The sequence below is a fragment of the Myodes glareolus genome, chromosome 8 (genome assembly GCF_982192425.1).
Source record: "Myodes glareolus chromosome 8, mMyoGla1.1, whole genome shotgun sequence".
Classification (NCBI taxonomy): domain Eukaryota; kingdom Metazoa; phylum Chordata; class Mammalia; order Rodentia; family Cricetidae; genus Myodes; species Myodes glareolus.
This window is the reverse complement of record NC_142033.1, coordinates 104,559,127-104,578,482: the sequence shown is the minus strand read 5'-3', so window position 1 is coordinate 104,578,482 and position 19,356 is coordinate 104,559,127. Positions and strand designations below refer to the sequence as shown.

The window sequence follows — 19,356 nt, the reverse complement described above, 5'->3', positions numbered from 1 at the left end:
TCCATAATCCCCATAACACTCAATCTTTGCTTGAAAGTGTGATGACATGTTGTTGAATACCCCAGGATAGGATCTCTTTGCTACACAGATGGTGCTTCCACAAATGATTTTCAAAACTTCTTTGCAAATAGCAAGTGCCACTTTCTAGGGTAGAGTGCACTGCAGAGTAACACACTCTAGGGCCTTTTGGGTTGCCTACTCTGCCACTATGATATAATTTGTGACTTGACCAGCACAGCAAACCCTGAGCCAGACATGCTTCTATAAAAGTAACAAAATAATGTCAACTATATGTTAAGTCTTCTGAGGATGGTAAGGATGAAAAATGTTTAACAATAAGAAAGTACATAATACACATTAGCTTTTACCATTATCTCATGTTTCATTATTTGGTTTCATATCATGAAACTACATTATTGAGTCAGAATTGGTCAAACTGGTTTTATGCACATCTTGAATGAGTAGGGGACAATGTAAATTTCTAAAAAGCATATGTGGCAAACATTCATCATCTTCAGAAAACTCTCTCAGAAAAACAATATAATTTAGAAACCTAAGTAAAGTGAATACTGCCTTTTGTGGCTTCGACACTTAAAAACCTGAAATCTGCAACAAGTTGCTTGTATCAAGGGTAGCAATTTTAGTTATATGATCAAGAAATGAACTTGAATGAATTTATTTAGAAATAAATATGTATTGATGGCAAGAAAAGTCACTACACTATTAATGAATTAGTTGCAGTCTGTTATCACATTGAACATTATTTTTCCAGTCAGATGATTCACAATATTAAGTTCAAATATCTTTGCAAGAAAATAGACAAATGTAGGTATATGATTAGAATATTAATGTTGTGATATGTTGTAGGAAGAAATAATCTCCATAGGCATAACCATCATGCTACATATTCTAATGAGTAGAACTCCCATGATCCATTGCTGAAAAGGGTGTATATAATTCTGCATCTTTATTAGCAAAGAAAAACAATAATGAACCAATATTTCTTGTAGGAACATAGTACTATGCACCTCTTTTTTAACTAACATTAGCAGTATAGGAAAAAATGAAGAAAAGATTCAAACTGCTGCTTTCACTAATTCATGTATGGCTAAGAATTAAGACAAGGTGGCTATAAATAAAGACCCTAAAGAGGTGGCTGTATCCCCATGGTAGATCACTTGCCTAGAATGTGAACACTCTGACTTTGATCTCCAACAATATAAATACAAAATCAAAAATAATTAAAAATAGACTTCTGTTGGGATTTCTTCACTTAAATTGAATGGAATTACTTATTAATAATTTGTTATTTACCATAAATATCATAAAATATAAAAAAACAAGGTTCCAGGATATTTAAGGTTTAGTCTAGTAGTCAAAATTTTAAATTTCCAGAGGTCAAAATTTTTGGGTTATTTTGACATTCTACATATCCAATCCACAAATCTTGGAGCCTCTGCCTCCCCATCCCCTAATTTTAGTATTGAGAACCAAACCTAATATCACTGCTGTACATAGAGTTACATTTCAGCTCCTTGCTGTCACCCTTTAAAATATCTTTTACCCAGTCCAGAAATTTTTATTATTTGTACTTAAAATACATAAACATGACATCTGAAAGACCTTTATCTTGATGCAACAATGTATCAAGTTTGCATCAAATATCAGGGTCAATTGCAAACTGAATTTCACATCCTTTGTTGTAAAGGACAGTTAACAATGTTTCATAGGATTATTAGTGATCTGAATGAGAAATTTTTGAATAATTTTTGCACATACTTATTCTACATTATTTCTTCAGTACTGTATTAAATTTTGTCTCAACATTAAACTTTATGTAACTTTAAACATTATAAACTCAACTTAAAAATTGTCAATGAATTCAACACCTAGAAAATCACATTATTTCTAATTCTGGTCCTACACCCAACTGTAACAGACCTCAACAGATGAGCAGAGAGCAAATATGTCAGGGACTGTAGTGTTCCCCAGATTATTCTATTTTTCTTTCTTACTAATGACATGACTTAAATAGAATAGGAGATTATTACAGTACAGGTCAATTCATTCTACCTAGGATTTCAGATGATTTATTGCTTCCCACATTAAAATATTAAGCATAATAAAATAAGCATAACTTTTACTAAATTAATAGTCTGTATACACCAAGGGAATGTTCATCCCTTCAAATCTGGCCTCACCAGATTGCACGTGGCAATTACTTCAATCTATAATAACTAATAGTTAATAAACTTCATATTTTTCTTTATTTTTAAGATAAAGAAATATGAAAAAGGATGTCAATTCATAAGACCCAAACCATCAATAATTTGTTTATGAAGAAAATGAAGGTCATAGATTTAAATATCATGCTTAACATTTCACAGACTTAAACACTTGGTATCTACAAATAGTGATCTTCTCAGGTATGTATGATGTCATATGTCTTGAAGTCTAAACTCAAATTATTTGCTTGTGCTTTTCTTAGAAATTTTAATTCATGGTGTGTGGGGATCCACACGTGTTTGAGATCCGCCATTACAAGATGGCGCTGAGAACTGTGGTAAACAAGTCTGTTTTGGCACGAGTCTTGCCTTAGTTTGCCTAGCAACAGCTTTGCACCAATCCTAGCCTGACTAGTGTCCTGTTAGGGGGAACATCTTTTCAGCCTGCATATAAGCCGCCACTCCTCCCAGCTCGGGGCCCCTCACTTCCAGCTCTCCCTCAACCAAAGGCGCTTCAATAAACGTGATCAGAGAAGGATCCTCATGTCGGTGGTCTTTTTCCCCTGCTGGTCAGGGGGCTCGCCACAGCTGGTGCCGAAACCCGGGAAGGTACCTAGCAGACACCTGTGAGGGGCCGAAGAGGATTCAGAACTCTACACGTGAAGCGGAACGACGTCGGTAAGTCCTCTCAGGTATGTTAATCGGCGGGATTGAACCGCTCTGGTTTGCTCTGTTTGTTATTCTGCTAACCCTTGTAGTCTATTTTTGTTGTTTGTGGCTGCGGTGTGATGAACCTGGAAAAGAGTGTCTTTGTTGGGTGTAAAAATCGAAAGTAAGTCCGCTGTAGATAAAGCGGCTTTCGATTAATGTCTTTGTTGGGTGTAGAAATCGAAAGTAAGTCCGCTGTAGATAAAGTGGCTTTCGATTAATACTAAGACTTCATAAAGAATGAAATCGAAAGTAAGTCCGCTGTAGATAAAGCGGCTTTCGACTAACGCCAAGACATCGTAAATAAAGAAGTCGAAAGTAAGTCCGTTGTAGATAAAGCGGCTGTTGACTAGTGAAAAAACCTAGTAAATAAGTAAGCAGTATGGACCAAAGTCATAGTACCGAGTCAGGAGTCTGTGATTTCACCAGTCCAATACAGAGTTTGTTAAAACAAAGGGGTTTGAAGATTTCTACAAGTACGATTCAGGCCATCGTCAAGGACATAGATAAGACTGCACCGTGGTTTGCCGTTTCTGGCGATCTCACCCTCAGCTGTTGGGAGAAACTAGGCAGAGACCTTGAGGAAAATGATCAATTAGGTAGAGGAACGCTCCCCCTGTGGAGATTGGTACATTCGTGCCTTAAGGAAGGGAAAAATATAGAAGTAATTAAGCAAGGACGCAGGGTACTATCAGAGCACCAGGATAGCTTCTCAGAAGCAGGATCAGGAGGAGAGGATCAAAATATGTGCACAAATAAGAAAAAAAGGAAAAAGGCTAGCCAAAAGGAAGAAAAAGAGAGGGAAGAAAAGAACCCTCATAAAGAAACACAAAAAGGTAATTTTAAGAAAAAGCCTCCAGCTCCAGTGCTGGAAGAAATACAAAAAGATAATAAGAAAAAGCCTCCAGCTCCCTTATATCCAGTGCTGGAAGAATTTGCCTCCCTCGAGATAACGGACTCAGAGGAGGAGGATGAGTTAACTGAGCAAGAAGAGGAGGAGTTAGAGGAGACAGCTGCACGTTATGAGGAGGAGAGGTATGATCCGCCAGTAAGGGGCAGACGAGTCAAAGTAGGAATGGGGCCAATGGCGCCTTCGGCTCCGTATTCTGAGTCGACTCCATCCCCTTATTGCCCTCCTCAGAATAAATGTCATTTTATTGGTGGGAGAACCTGGTCCCGCCTTGCAGCTGCTTTTCCAGTATTTCAAGATCCTCAAACAAATGCCAGATATCATGAGCCCATTCCTTATAAGCAGCTCAAAGATTTAGTAGAAGCATCAAAGACATATGGAGCAAATGCCAGTTATACACTCACACTCTTAGGCAGGTTAGCCAATCAGGCTATGACTCCTTCAGATTGGTGGGAAGTTGCTAGAGCCTGCCTTTCCACAGGACAATATTTGCATTACAGATCAATAGTTACTGATGCAGCTCATGGGCAAGCTCGAGTTAACGCTCAGAATCAGCAGCCCGCGTGGAATGCAGATATGCTATTAGGACAGGGACAATGGGCGGCTAATCAGACGGCCTACCCATTGCAAGTGTATGCACAAATAAATGAGATTTTTCAAAAGGCTTGGAAGACTTTGCCTAATAAAGGAGAGGTCTCTGGAAATTTAACAAAAATTATACAAGGACCTAATGAGCCATTCTCAGACTTTGTGGCGAGAATGCTTGAAGCTGCAGGAAAGATCTTTGGAGATGTGGAGCAGGGCATGCCTCTAGTTCAACAGCTAGTATATGAACAGGCTACCAAAGAATGCAGAAGAGCCATTACTCCATGGAAAGGGAAAGGCTTAGAAGCTTGGTTAAAAGCTTGTAGAGAAATTGGTGGACCATTGACCAATGCAGGCTTAGCTGCTGCAGTCGTGGCTGCCACACGTAGGCAAGGAAACAATGCAGGAAATTGCTTTACATGTGGACAAAAGGGTCATTTTAAGAAACAGTGTCCACAGGCTGGTCAACCTGCTGCAAGTAACCAGATAACAGGTCGACAACCTGGAAAGTGTCCAAGATGTAAAAAGGGCAAACATTGGGCCAATGAATGCAGGTCCGCAAGAGATATCAATGGACAGCCTATTCCTCAGAATTTTTCACAACCGCCAAAAAACGGGATGCGGGGCCCCCGTCCCCAGGGCCCGAAAATTTTTGGGGCAGTTCAGGAACCCAGCATGAGACCTCCATTACCCCCCGGAGAGCAACCTCAGGATCCGCCGGGTTGGACCTCCGTGCCACCTCCGGATTGGTACTAACACAGAGAATGGGGGTACAAGCCATAAGTACGGATATGACAGGGCCATTAGAGAAAGGAACAGTTGGTATAGTTCTTGGACGCTCATCATCTACAATGAAAGGATTGCTGGTTCTTCCTGGAGTTGTTGATCCTGATTATACTGGGATCATTAAGGTTATGTGTCATTCTCCTTATGGAATCATCTCCATAGCCCCAGGAGATAGAATTGCTCAATTACTAATTATATCTTCAAAGCATGATCAGTACCCAGCCAAACAGGAAGTGCGAAGAGAGAAAGGTTTTGGGTCTACTGGAGTTGATTTAGCATGTCTCTCCATGGAACTTGATGATCGACCCATAATAGCTTTAGAGATTGAGGGAAAAAGCTTCTCGGGTCTCCTGGATACAGGGGCAGACAGGAGCGTCATGAGACAACAAGAATGGCCGAAACATTGGCCTTTGCAGAACTCCTCTCAGACCTTACAAGGACTAGGTTATGCACAAACTCCTTCCATGAGTTCTAAGGAGCTAACCTGGAAAACAGGCGAGCAGCAAGGCAAATTTCAACCATTTGTGGTTGACCTTCCTCTTAACCTTTGGGGACGGGATGTGCAACAGCAAATGAAGCTGATTTTAACTAATGATTATTCCAGAGTTAGCCAAGAGATGATGAAAGCCCAGGGTTATGCACCTGGGGCAGGATTGGGAGCTAGGTTACAAGGACGAAGCTCCCCCATTGAGCTCAACCAAAAATCAGATAGAAAGGGATTGGGTTTTTCCTAGGGGCCACTGAGGATATGTTACAAATTCCTTGGAATACTGCCAAAGCTGTGTGGGTGCCCCAGTGGCCCCTGTCTCAGGAGAAACTCTCAGCAGCTAAAGATTTGGTACAAGAACAGTTACAATTAGGGCATATTGAATCATCCATATCCCCTTGGAATACGCCAATTTTTGTTATTAAAAAGAAATCAGGAAAGTGGAGGTTGTTACATGATCTTAGAGCAGTTAATGCACAAATGCAATTAATGGGAGCTGTACAAAGGGGACTTCCCCTTCTTACTGCCTTGCCAAAGAATTGGCCTGTTTATGCTATTGATATTAAAGACTGTTTTTTCTCAATACCATTACATCCCAGAGATCAAGAGAGGTTTGCCTTTACTGTCCCCTCTGTCAATCATGAGCAGCCAGATAAGCGGTTTCAATGGAAAGTTTTACCACAGGGTATGGCAAATAGCCCTACTATGTGCCAATTATATGTGGATAATGTTATTCAGTCTGTTAGGCATGGTTATCCATCAGTTAAAATTATTCATTATATGGATGACATTATTTTGACTGCATCTTCACAGTCAGTCTTGGATGCAGCTTACTCAGCTCTTGTAGCGGTTTTAGAAACAAAAGGGCTGGTCATTTCTCCAGATAAAGTGCAGAAATCTAGTATTATTAAGTTTTTAGGAGCATCTATTTTCCCCTGTCAAGTGAAGCCTCAAAAGGTTTGTATACGAACATCACATTTAAGGACTCTAAATGACTTTCAGCAATTATTAGGAGATATTAACTGGTTGAGAGGATATTTACCCCTTTCACAGACTGACCTCCAACCTCTATTTTCAATATTAGAAGGTAACCCAGATATTAATTCTGCCAGGTCACTTACCCCTGAAGGAAAGGCTGCATTGCTTCGAGTGGAAGCAGCCATTACACAAGCACAGTTAAAAAGATTTGATCCAGAAAAACCTTTGCTGCTTTGCATTTTGAAAACAGTAGCTTATCCAACAGGTGTTTTTTGGCAAGGAGGCCCTCTTTGGTGGCTTCATAGTCATTCCTTGGGTGCAAAAACTCTGCAGTATTATCCGCATCTAGTGGCTCATCAAGCATTGACAGGCTTGAAATTCGGTCTTACTCATTTTGCTACATATCCTGATAAATTGATTGTTCCATATACCAAGCAACAGATAGAAGTGTTGGCTGGAACAGTGGATGATTGGGCCGTGTTGATTACTTCCTTTGGTGGTCAAATAGATAATCATTATCCTCAGGATAGATTATTATCATTTGTGGATAAAAATCTTATTTACTTTCCAAAAGTGACTTCTGTTAAACCTCTTGTGTCAGCAATAACTATTTTTTCTGATGGCTCAAAGACTGGAAAAGGTGCATATGCAGTGCAGGGATATGACCCAGTGATATGTCAATTTTGCCCTAATGCACCCCAAGTAGTGGAGTGCTATGTGGTATTGGAAGTTTTTAAAACCTTTCAAGAGCCATTTAATTTATTTTCAGACTCTCAATATGTAGTTAATGCAGTAGCACAATTGGAAATTGCTGCTAATATTCGTCCTTCCAGTGTAGTAGCTCCATTGTTGCAACAAATTCAATCTCACATTTTGCAAAGGACGAATCCCTTTTACATTGGACATATTAGAGCTCATTCATTACTTCCTGGTCCGATGGCTGCTATGAATGATTTAGTGGATAGGGCAACGCGTGAGGCAGCTATGATAGCCCTGGATCCCTTAGAATCTGCCAAACACTTTCATCAATTATATCACATTCCTGCCAATACCTTACGTCAAAAGTTTTCAATTTCGCGAAACGATGCAAGAAATATAGTCAAAAACTGCACTTCATGTGTCCCATTTCAACATCCCCCTCATGTTGGGGTGAATCCTAGAGGTTTGAAGCCTCTGTCTCTTTGGCAAATGGATGTTACTCATGTCCCTGAATTTGGACGATCTAAATATTTGCATGTATCAGTCGATACCTGTTCTGGTATCATTCATGCTACGCCGTTGTCTGGCGAGAAAGTCTCTCATGTAAAGACCCACTGCCTAGAGGCCTGGGCAGCATGGGGTAAGCCCCATAGCTTAAAGACTGATAATGGTCCAGCTTACACCTCTTGTGGCTTTAAAGAATTCTGCGCTCGTTTACAAGTAGTGCATAGTCTAGGACTCCCATACAACCCACAAGGACAAGGTGTGGTAGAACGGGCCAATAGAACTATTAAAGAATTATTACAAAAACAAACAGGGGGAATAGCAGCAGATGCTACCCCATGAGAGAGAATATCTCTAGTCCTTTTTACACTTAATTTTTTAATTCTTGATACCCTTCGGCAGACTGCTGCTGATCGACATATGCAGTCGGTACCAATTGTAAAACAACAAGTCATGTGGAAGGATGTTCTCGATAACAAATGGTATGGACAGGATCCTGTGATACAGAGATCCAGGGGAGCTGTTTGTGTTTTTCCTCAGAATCGCCCTGACCCTATCTGGATCCCAGAGAGGCTGATACGGAAGATAGAGGAGCCTGAGAAGAAGGATGACGCAGAGAAGCTGGATGAGACTATGGTGGCTGATTCCTCTGATCCATCTGCTGAATGCTGAGGAGAACCAATTTTGGGCATTTACACGGACCTGGCCCATACCTATCCCTGTTCATAATGAATCTACCTTTTTGCCGCAATTTTATTCTACTACTTGCCAATTTGGGGTGCCATGTAAAGCACACGTGGATAGGGAAGAGTCATTATTCAATCAGACTAAAGTGTCCTTAGCAGGAACATTGTGCCTGACTAGGAATCAAACCAGTCAAACATGTATTATTCTTGAACAAAAGGTGCTGTCAGCTTTTGAGAATCCTTTGAGATTTATAGTTTCAGGTCTGTCTGTTAAGATGGTAACAGAAACCCTATCCCAAGTTTCAACAGGTGTGGGTTCAGGCACTGGAAAAGGGAATGATGGCACCACTGAAGTTAATGTTACAACATATTTGATGAATATTACTGTTACTACTCCTAATTTTATTCAAACTACTAGCGGCAATGGTTCTGGTGAAAATTATAATCAAACCAGACCTATGCACAATTGTCCCAATATTTATTTAGAATATCCACCTGAATTTTTAGATTGCAAAGGGAAATATGACAAATTTAAAGCTGCTACGCCTGGATGGTGGTTTCCCCCTCAGTTGCAACGCTATGTTTTGAACAAGAATAGCACCAGGACAGGCTGGCCATTAACGGCTTGGGTGTTGGTCAATTCCAGAGGCGCAGCATGTGATTTATCACCTATAATTAATATTAACCGGAGCCTTGTGGAATTATTTAATGTAACTGGCAGATTAAATACTACTAATGAAAAATTGATTATCGATAGTAAAGAAAAACATCATAATATTTCCTATGAAGGAGGAAGATTATGCTTAGATCCACCATTCATACTTTTGGTGTTTAATTATTCACAAGATGCCGTGGATTGTGAAAATACCACCTGTTATCTTACTCAATGTTGGGGCAAGAAACATGACACAGCCTTAGTCATGCGCTTGCCTACTTTTGTGCCTGTTCCAGTTAAGGCTAACCCCAAGGATTTTCCTTTGACCACCATATTTAGACAAAAGAGAGATTTTGGCATTACTGCAGCTATTGTCACTGCCATTGCGATTTCTGCGGGTGCAGCTGTTACCGCGGGGATAGCAATGACCAATCAAGTGCAGACTGTATCCACTATTAATGAGGTTGTACAAAAGACCTCCAATGCTTTATATATCCAAGAGAAAGTTAATACACACTTAGCTTCTGGTATATTATTGCTTAACAAAAGAATGGACTTGATAGAAAGATCAGTACAGGATCTTTTTGGTGTCATGACTATGAGCTGTGTAGATAGAACTACTCATATGTGTATTACCCCCTATCCTGCTACCCTTAATGATTCCAAAGCTATATCAGCCTTATTGAGTGGAAATTGGTCCCGAGAGCTTGAACAGCTTCAAGCTAATTTTACGCTTAAGATACATATGCTTAACCAGACAGAAGCAGGAGTTGTTACATTGGGACAGTTTTCTGATTGGTTAGTAGCTACATTCACCTATTTTAAAGAGTGGGTTGGAGTTGGCATGTTCGGCATGATAATTTTTGCAGGTCTGATACTTGTCTTGTTCCTGCTCTGTAGGATGCTGCGTGTTAGGAAACGGGAGAAGGTTGCAATTGCTCGAGCTTTGGCAGCTTTGGAAGCCGGCCAGTCCCTCCAAGCATGGATCAGTATTTTTCAAAACCTCTAATCCTGTGCCCTTGCACCTGGAGGCCTTGTTGCCATTGCACCCAGAGGGACTGGATGACCGGTTGACACCGGTCAGAGGTTACTACGGGTGGCTTGCACCTGAGAGTGCACTGATCAGATCCTATCAGGGGGATATGATGCTGAGCATATAGGTTGCCCTCAATGTTACCCTATCCCTGGAAAGAGGAGTGGCAATATTTTTCAGGGCAGCATCCACTGTCCCCAGCTATGACCGGTACATTTTCATACGATTTAAAACAAAAGGGGGAAGTGTGGGGATCCACACGTGTTTGAGATCCGCCATTACAAGATGGCGCTGAGAACTGTGGTAAACAAGTCTGTTTTGGCACGAGTCTTGCCTTAGTTTGCCTAGCAACAGCTTTGCACCAATCCTAGCCTGACTAGTGTCCTGTTAGGGAGGAACATCTTTTCAGCCTGCATATAAGCCGCCACTCCTCCCAGCTCGGGGCCCCTCACTTCCAGCTCTCCCTCAACCAAAGGCGCTTCAATAAACGTGATCAGAGAAGGATCCTCGTGTCGGTGGTCTTTTTCCCCTGCTGGTCAGGGGGCTCACCACAATGGTGATCTGATAAAATCACCATGTGGGTGTCTAACCTTGCCAACTTCTACCTCAATTGATTATATAATATATATCATCTTTTATTCTGTCCAAGTGGTATATTGCATTATGTTTCAGGCATAAATCCTTTTGCACATAGTGTATAATCCAATATGACGTACTATTGAATTATGGTTGTTAGTATTTTATTGAGAACTTCTATATTTATGTTCTTCAAAAATATTCTAAAACCTTGCTCTTTTGTTTATGAAAAAGTAAAGATCTTTAAATGTTTTACTATAAATAATGTAAACACAAAGTATATGTGCAAAAATATTTGATTTTACCCCTTATCTTTTTACTATTTCTTAATGACATGGACTGTATTTCCTTTTTCCTAATGGGATAATAACTGGTGATTTTCTACTGCAATGTATGGCAAGTCGTAAAACCAATAACACATGTCTAGACTGGTATATAAAACACAAATCAAGGTGCTGAATTTGTTTTATAATTGACAGTATGATCTGCTATATCTTCACTTTTCTAAAACTTGGTCACATGGGCCATGAGTTCTGTGCAATACTATTTATTTACCTTGTCTTTTCTATTTTTCACTCTATTTGTATTGCACTCTTCATTTCATCATTAATCAAGCTATTTTTTAGTCACAATACTGAATAGGCACAGGAATGTGAAAGTCTGATTTGTGCAATTTGAAATCTGACAGAAATATGTGCAGCAGCACATCAACAACAGAGTTTGCTCAGAAAACAGGAATCTAATCACATGCTCCCAACAGCCTGCCTGTTGAGACTTCTTTCTCTCATTCAGCCCAAAGACTGTATTGACACTTGCCTTGAGCAAGGCAGATCCTATGTCAGGGGAACTTTAACAATTGACAGATGAGGTGTGTGAAATGAAGTCAGTCTCATGGAGCTCAAGATTTGCTGAAGTCTAAGCTCTAGACTGAGCTACAGTCTGAAATGCTTGTCAAAAGTAATAGAATGTATCTTTACTGAATATCACCAGGCACAAAAGTCCTCTGTACTTATGTGAGTGGTAGGGACATTTATCCACACAGAAGCAGGAATACCTCTCAAATGTCTTGCCATAGTTTATTAGAACAGTTTTGTATAAATGAAAGCACTTAGTATTCAACTAGCAGGCTATAGCCAAAATTTCTAAAGACATGTTATTAAAAGTGATAGTTAGGTACATGCTAACGTTACATTCAAACAAATGGACTTGCTCTGTTTATAACAGCCTTGTTATCTAAATAGTGGTAATATACCAGTGAAAATGTAAAATTATTTTTGTAGAGACCAAGTTCCAATGGGAGTATAAGTATTTCAAACATTATTTGCTAAACATGAACATAAATGAGTTCTCTTTCAACCATGTGGATCCCTTTCACAGGGCTACTTCTGGAATTAGCTCATCTGCATTGTGACTAAAGGCAATTCAGACCCGATTCTGCTATCATATGCTGCTATTGGACAAATATTCAATCTTCTACTAATATTTGAAAATTAATATGAATATTTTTTATTTCCAGCTGCAAGAAAAGATAGGGAGATGGGTTATTTCAATATGAGAGTAACTACAAATGTTCTGCAACAGTTTAAGGGACAGAATGTGGACATTCTCCCTGAGTAGAGCTTTGGGGCAAGTAAGAAATCACTGGCAAAGATAAGGTATATAGTTGGACAGTTAGAAGTAAATAGTTTAATAGAACAGGTTGGTTAAGAATTTGATCTTCTCTTCTACTTAACTCTACAGTGAGTTGATTATTTCAGTACACATAGTGTGTGTGTGTTGAAGTTATACATAAGCTTAACTGCATACAATCCCTCTCACCAAGTAATTAAGATACAGTTTCTTCTCAAATCGAGGAATTAACAAAGGAGACTAACCCCGAGCCTCCAACATGCAATTCTTCCTGAGACCATTTCCATTTGCCCATTGTCAAGAGAGCTTTACCAGCTGCTTTGTACCTGACAGAGGTGATCCATCATTTCTCGGTAGAACGAATGCATACTGAAGGTACTGGCTTGTTTTTCTTGTTAAAAGATCTCCTCATACATTACGACTTCACAACATAATCATATACCATTTCATGTTAATGCAATGGTTAGATTGTGAAAACAAAGGCCAGCCCAAACTGTGAGACTCTATTCCTTTCTCACACCAGATAGGGGACCCTGAGTAGTTGGATTAGTAGGACAGAAAGACAATCATGCCTCTAATACATCACATGATAATAACAACTCTGGAAATAAGGAACTGGGAACTGAGGATGTAGCTCAGTTGACAGAATGCTTTTCTCCCCAGGTTGTTTTTGATGGTGATAGTTTAACCCAGCAACAAAAACTTAAAGGCACAGAGCTTGCCAAAATGATAGATTACATGGATAGTGTAATCCAGAAATTCTCCTGTCTCTGCCTCTCCATCAGCATGAGAATTACTGGCACTTGTACTGGGATAGCCTTTATGTATGTGGGAACTGAGGATCTAAACTTAGGTCCTCATGTTTCTGTAGCAAGCACTTACTCACTGAGCCACTAACAGTCTTTATTATGCTTTCTCTAAACACTAGATTTGTACTGTACAGTTTTAAATTTCTGTGCCCATGGTGAGCTACCCATTAAACATTTCAAGATAGTTAGTTGTTCTATTAGAATATAAATTTGTTTAAAGACTTCTGTAGGAAACAATTATCAAACTGCAATGAACTAGTGCCAAATTCAGAAGAGAGAAAAAGTAAATCCTATTATATATACTAAGCTCAAGTCTAAGAAAAGCTAGTTGTAAGAATATTAACTTTTATTTGAAAAATACCATAAGCTTTGTTGTCAATGAAATGAGAAGCCTTGCTAAGAGAGTATAATTTTATGGTGTTTCTTGAAATCTAGAGAAATTGTCCTGTTGTTGCCCACTGCACTTTTTTGTGAATACCCAGACCTCAGAACAGGCGCACGCTTTCCCAAACCAAGCCCACAAGAATGGATTAATATCCTAAGGGTTAAAGCACAAAGACAGCAAGAGACCTGCTCATTCACCAAAGAGTAAATGGCAACTTTATTAAACTCAAGTCGGGTATATATATTAGTGGGCAAGGGGGCAAAAGGGCAAAGCCCCCTCCCATCAGGAGCAGTGGAAGAGGATGACAGGTGCCCAGCGCCCAAGGCCAGAAGCAGCTGCAGGAGGCAGGCGTGGCAGACGTATAGGGCTCGTGGCTGGAACCTTGTTTACAGGTGGAATTACCATAACAAAAGAGGGCCAAGATCTATCTAAGCTAAACCCTCAGGCCTGTGCAAGTGCAAAAAAGCCTGGGAGCCAGAGGTCAAATGGCCCTGCAAATCGCCACGAACAAAAGGGTGAAAGACCTGTGTACCTACATCCTGTCATCATACATCTGCAATTAATACCCTTGTCACTCAGTTCCTTCAATTTTTTGGTTATATTGGGTAGCTTTCAGTGAAAGTTTTCAATTTTAATTACAACAGCTGTTTTTTTCCATCAGGTCAACAGATTATGAATTTAATAGTGAAAATCAAGTTGCTGTCAAGCCTTAATTTAAAAAATCAAGTTATAATCTCTTCAATGAAATTCCTGGCCATTCTCTTAAACTAAAATCTCCAAATGAAGAGGTTATTCCAATCATGATAAGAAATGAAATTGAAGAAAACTTCCAAGTCATAAAATTAGTGAGCATACAGAAAATATAATGTTCTCAAATAACAAATGATTTTTGTATAATTCAATCTCTTTGTTGATATTTCAATCAGAAATTTTTATTTGTCATATAAAGAAATGTTTTATGATACACTGAACATTAAGAATCCTCATGTTTATTGAAAAATAAATTTCTACAAGGGGAGGAGAGTGAAAAAGAAAAAAACATTTCTCATTTTTAAATAGATAAGGAATAATATAGAATAAAGGTGAAGTATCCTCACAAGAACATTTTTATTTTAGTAGGTCTGTTAATAAGAAGACTCTTCTCTTCAATAACAATAATTTGAATTGTGAAAGATATAAGGGAATTAAAAATGCTTAAATGTAATAACAAATATTCTTTATATGACTCCCTAAGTAAATTAACCTAATTTTAAGACTAACAAATTACTTATTTTCTTTTACATTAAAAAAGATTAGTAACTAAGGTTACTAATTTTATTAGTAAATAAGGTTACTAATAAAATATTGCAGATTTTTAAAATCATCATAGTATGATGGAAAAGTCTGTGATTTGGGAATTGAGGTTGTATTTCAGAGAGAGGATAATGAGAAATCTCTATCAGACAATGATCTTTAAGAAGTGGGACCATGTTAGGGTGTGATTTTGGGGGGTACCTGGAGAAAAATGCTGGGCCACCCAGAGTTCTCTCTGTCTCTCTGCGGCTCTCACACTACACAGTTGTGCTTGGACTTCTTGTTCTTGTTTTGTGAGTTTGCCCCTTTTAATAAAGAAAAATATAACTGTTTTGTCTTGGAGTTATACTGGTATTTTTCAACTGGCATCATTCAACAGTTGGCAACCAACATGGGGCTTGGGAATTTGGTTCTCCTGTGGCTCCAACCACCCACCACCAGGCTCTACGTGGTGTATTGGGGTATTTGAATATTGGGCACTGACCATGCTCATTTGTCAGCCCTGCGTAGCCACTCTGCAGCATACTTTGTCCTTCGTAGCATTTCAGAGACCCTCAGGGTCCCCAGACACCTCTCTCACTGGTGGGCTGCATGGCTGGCTGTGACAGGCTGTCTCTTGTGGGTCCAGCCTCCTCAGCACACCACAGAAACTTAAGGCAGGACACTAGTTTCCCCCAGTGTCTCTGTTGGCATTGCTACCTTGCTGTCCCTGCACTGCTGCTGAACAGTCAGGGAGCCCCATGGAACATACATACTGTAATTTGCAGTGAACAACTGCTTTTAATTTAAGCATATTTTTCAGAATCTAATGCACTAAAACCAATTTGAACTGCTCAAGCCAGCAATGTGGCTACAACTGTGACACCTAGCGACCAGTAATAGTTATTGAACCTACTCCAATTTATTACAGGTGAGATTTACAAGGTCAAATTTATAATTTATAATACAAAAGGTCAAGAAGACAGATAATTTAACAATTCAAGAGTTCAACAGCTTTTTTACTTATACCATGGATGTTATTATGCAGGGCTTATGTGATTTCCCTTCTATATCCCTATATTTGATTCTAGGGACAAGCTTTGCCTTCCACATTTTCTCCTTAAAAATGCTTTGATAATGGTGTGAATAATGAGGCAGTTGTAGAAGTTATACAGTCTTTACATACTGATAATAACCAGCTAAAATGGAAAATCAGCACTCTGGAGAAGGATATGGCAAATTTGATGGATTAAACCCAGTCAATGATGGAGGGTTCTAAGACACTGTCTGAGAGAATTCAAGCTTTTGAATGTATTAATAAGAATATGTTGAACAGTTATGATAGGTTGACATATAGGGTGTCTCTCCAGGAAGGTAATATATACTCTATAGAAATTATGTCCAAGGATGAGATGTTATCTTTACTGAACAGACTTCATACCTTGGAGTCCTCAATGAGGGAAATAGAACAGAACACCAGACAGGAGATCCAGACTTTACAAAAGGCAGTGGTAAAAAAGAGTTGAAAAGATTAAGGTATTTATTGAAAATTATGATCAAGAACAAAAGTACAAAGACAGAATTTAACCTCATCGATACATACCAAACTCTGGGATGGTTTACCCAGAATTCTAACTGCCTGTCCAGTGATCTCAGGAAGACCATCTGGCACCAAGTACCCTAAGGTAGTCAAAGAATATACATGGAAACCCATACATATGAGTGATCTAAAAGAAATTAAACAAGCTATAACTATTTATGACCTACATTCACTCTTTGTTAGGGAAATTGTCAAAACATAGGCTTTAAGCAATAAGGCTGTACAAATAGGAGTAATAGACCCAGAAGCTAGATGTGCACTCATTAAACTCTTTAACTTTTGAAAATGACAACTTAGAATGAAAAAGAAGTTTTCTTGAGCCTTTAAAGGTCAGATCAGCAGCAATAGATGAATGCATCTTACAAAGAATGAATGTTGAGACATTTGACTATAGTACTGAAGCTTGAGTAGGAGAAGCAATTTCCAATAGAGTGAGGAGACACCAAAATGCCAAATGTTTTAATCATGGTAGAATAGGACATCTGAGACATTGTAGACAATGTAGACATTGTAGACAATGAATTCTTAGGAATAATATCTCCTCTGGGAATGACAACAATAAGAGAACTCAGGCTTCTGTTGGCAAAGGCCAACAATGAATCAATAAATGTAGGTCAACAAAAGATAGACAAGGCAACCTGATACAATCAGAAAACTCCTTGGGTGGCCTCTCACAGGGCCCCATGTCAAACATGGTTCAATCATTCCCAGTTACTGTGAGGAACATGTCTCACCAGAAAAATTAAAAAAAAAAATCCAGTGCCTACTGTGAAAACCATCCTGGTTTGGAAGATAGAATACACATGAAGGATGAATCAAATACTCCAGTAGAAAATAGGAAATGTATATTCTGGCATACTTCTATAAATAATCAAAGACCAAAGATAAGAGTGTGTATAAATGACATTATAATTGAGGGCATATACAGGTACGGATATAAGTATTATTACTCCAGAATTGTAGCATCTGAATTGGCCTCTTCAAGAGGGAGATATTCAGTTCCTCGATATTGAAAGCCTATACCAAGTGAAACAAAGCAAGGGATGGGTTGAATGCAAAGGGCTTGAAGGACAGAGGAAGGCTGAGGTTATATGTAGCTAATATTGCAGTGAATTTGTGGGGTCATGATCTTTGGGGAAATGGATTACCCAGATTAACATTCCTTCAGTTCCATAAACTTTTGTTCTGGGGGAGGATATTATAAGGTATTATAGACAAAAGTCACCAGCTATTCGGGCTGTATAAAAACACAAAGCAACTGACAAACCTTCAGAAGAAATAATGGCCCTACCTTTTAAATGGTTAACTAAGAAACCAATATGGATTAAACAAAGGCCTTTAACAGAAGAAAAGTTGCAGGCTTTAGAACAGCTGGGATAGGAGAAACTATATGCTTACCATGTATTGAAGAATCTACCAGCCCTTGGAATTCTCTTGTATTTGTTGTTAAAAATAAATCTGAAAAATGGAGAATTGTGAGGGATCTTACAGCTGTCAACAAGTTTATTCAACCTATGGGCCCTTTACAGTCTGAAATTCTTCTGCTTTCTCTGTTACCAAAAAGATGACCTATCATAGTTATTGATTTAAAAGATTGTTTCTTTAATATACATTTATAAGAAAAGGATAGAGAAACATTTGCATTCATAGTGTCTACTCTTAATAATTCTCTGCCTACTTGGAGATACCAATGTGCCAATACTTTGTCAGTAAGCCATTAGAAATAACACATAAGCAGTTTCCTAAGTCTACAGTCTGCCATTACGTGGATGTCATTTTGTTATCTGATTCAAATTCAGATACTTTAGAAAGAATATGTGAAGAAGTAAAGAAAGTTTTGCCAAAATGGGGATTACAAATTGCTCTTGAATAAATTCAAAGAGGCTGCAAAATAGGTTTACAGAAAATTAGAACACAAAAGGCACAAATTGGGAGAGACTGGTTGTGGACTCTTAATGACTTTTAAAGATTGTTAGGAGACATTTCCAGTCTAGGACTAGCTGTTAGGATAACACCTGATCTAATAATTCATTTAAGCAAAACCATAAATAGTGACAAAGACTTAAATAGTACCACAGAATTAACAACTGAAACAGAAAAGAATTAAAAGAATTGATGATCATTGTAGAGAAATTACAGAAGACACATGTGGATAACATAAATCCAAATCATAATTGAATTCTATTTCTTCCAGAATTTCTCCTACAGGAGTTTTAATGTAGAGGAATAATATTATCTTAGAAGGGATCTTTTTTACCATATAAACCAAGTTTAAAAAGTTAAAAACTTATGTGGAAAAAGTCTCTTAATTAATTATGAACGGAAAATTGAGACTTTGTCAACATGTATAAACCTAGCAGAGATTATAGTTCCTTTTACTACTGATGAATTAAAAAAGTTATGGGAAGACAATGAACCATGGCACAGAGATTGTGCCAATATTTGAGAATTATCCAAAAAGTGATAGATTTAACCTTATAAAGTGACCTTCTCGGATTCATCCCCGAGTTGTATGTGACACACCAATAACTGGAGCCCATACATTTTATACTGATGCAAATAAATCAGGAAAGGCAGGTTGCAAGTCAGCAGAATTAAATAAGGTGGAACAATTCCCTTATAATTCTGTACAGAAGGTAGAGTTACATGCTATACTCATGATATTAAAGGATTTTAAAGAACCTCTCAGTATAGGTACTGATTCACAATATGCAGAAAGAGTTGTCTTGTGTACTGAAACTGCTGAATTCATACTAGATGATAGAGAATTGACTTCATTATTGATTCAAGTTCAAGACATAATCAGTAGTAGGCTTTGTTTTATATACA

General features: G+C 38.6%; 1 protein-coding gene across 2 annotated transcripts; it reads left to right on the top strand.

Annotated features, from left to right (window-relative positions):
• The first annotated feature begins 2,640 nt into the window (after positions 1-2,640).
• On the top strand, positions 2,641-10,760 carry LOC148121239 (uncharacterized). Of its 2 annotated transcripts, none has more exons than XM_087909294.1 (2): positions 2,641-2,903; positions 8,423-10,760. In XM_087909294.1, exon 2 carries the CDS (start codon positions 8,490-8,492, stop codon positions 10,230-10,232), a length of 1,743 nt encoding a protein of 580 aa, XP_087765420.1. In that variant the 5' UTR covers positions 2,641-2,903; positions 8,423-8,489; the 3' UTR covers positions 10,233-10,760. The 2 variants fall into 2 exon arrangements, with proteins under 2 accessions (XP_087765420.1, XP_087765419.1); XM_087909293.1 differs by having other exon boundaries at positions 2,641-2,917.
• Positions 10,761-19,356: the final 8,596 nt, after the last annotated feature.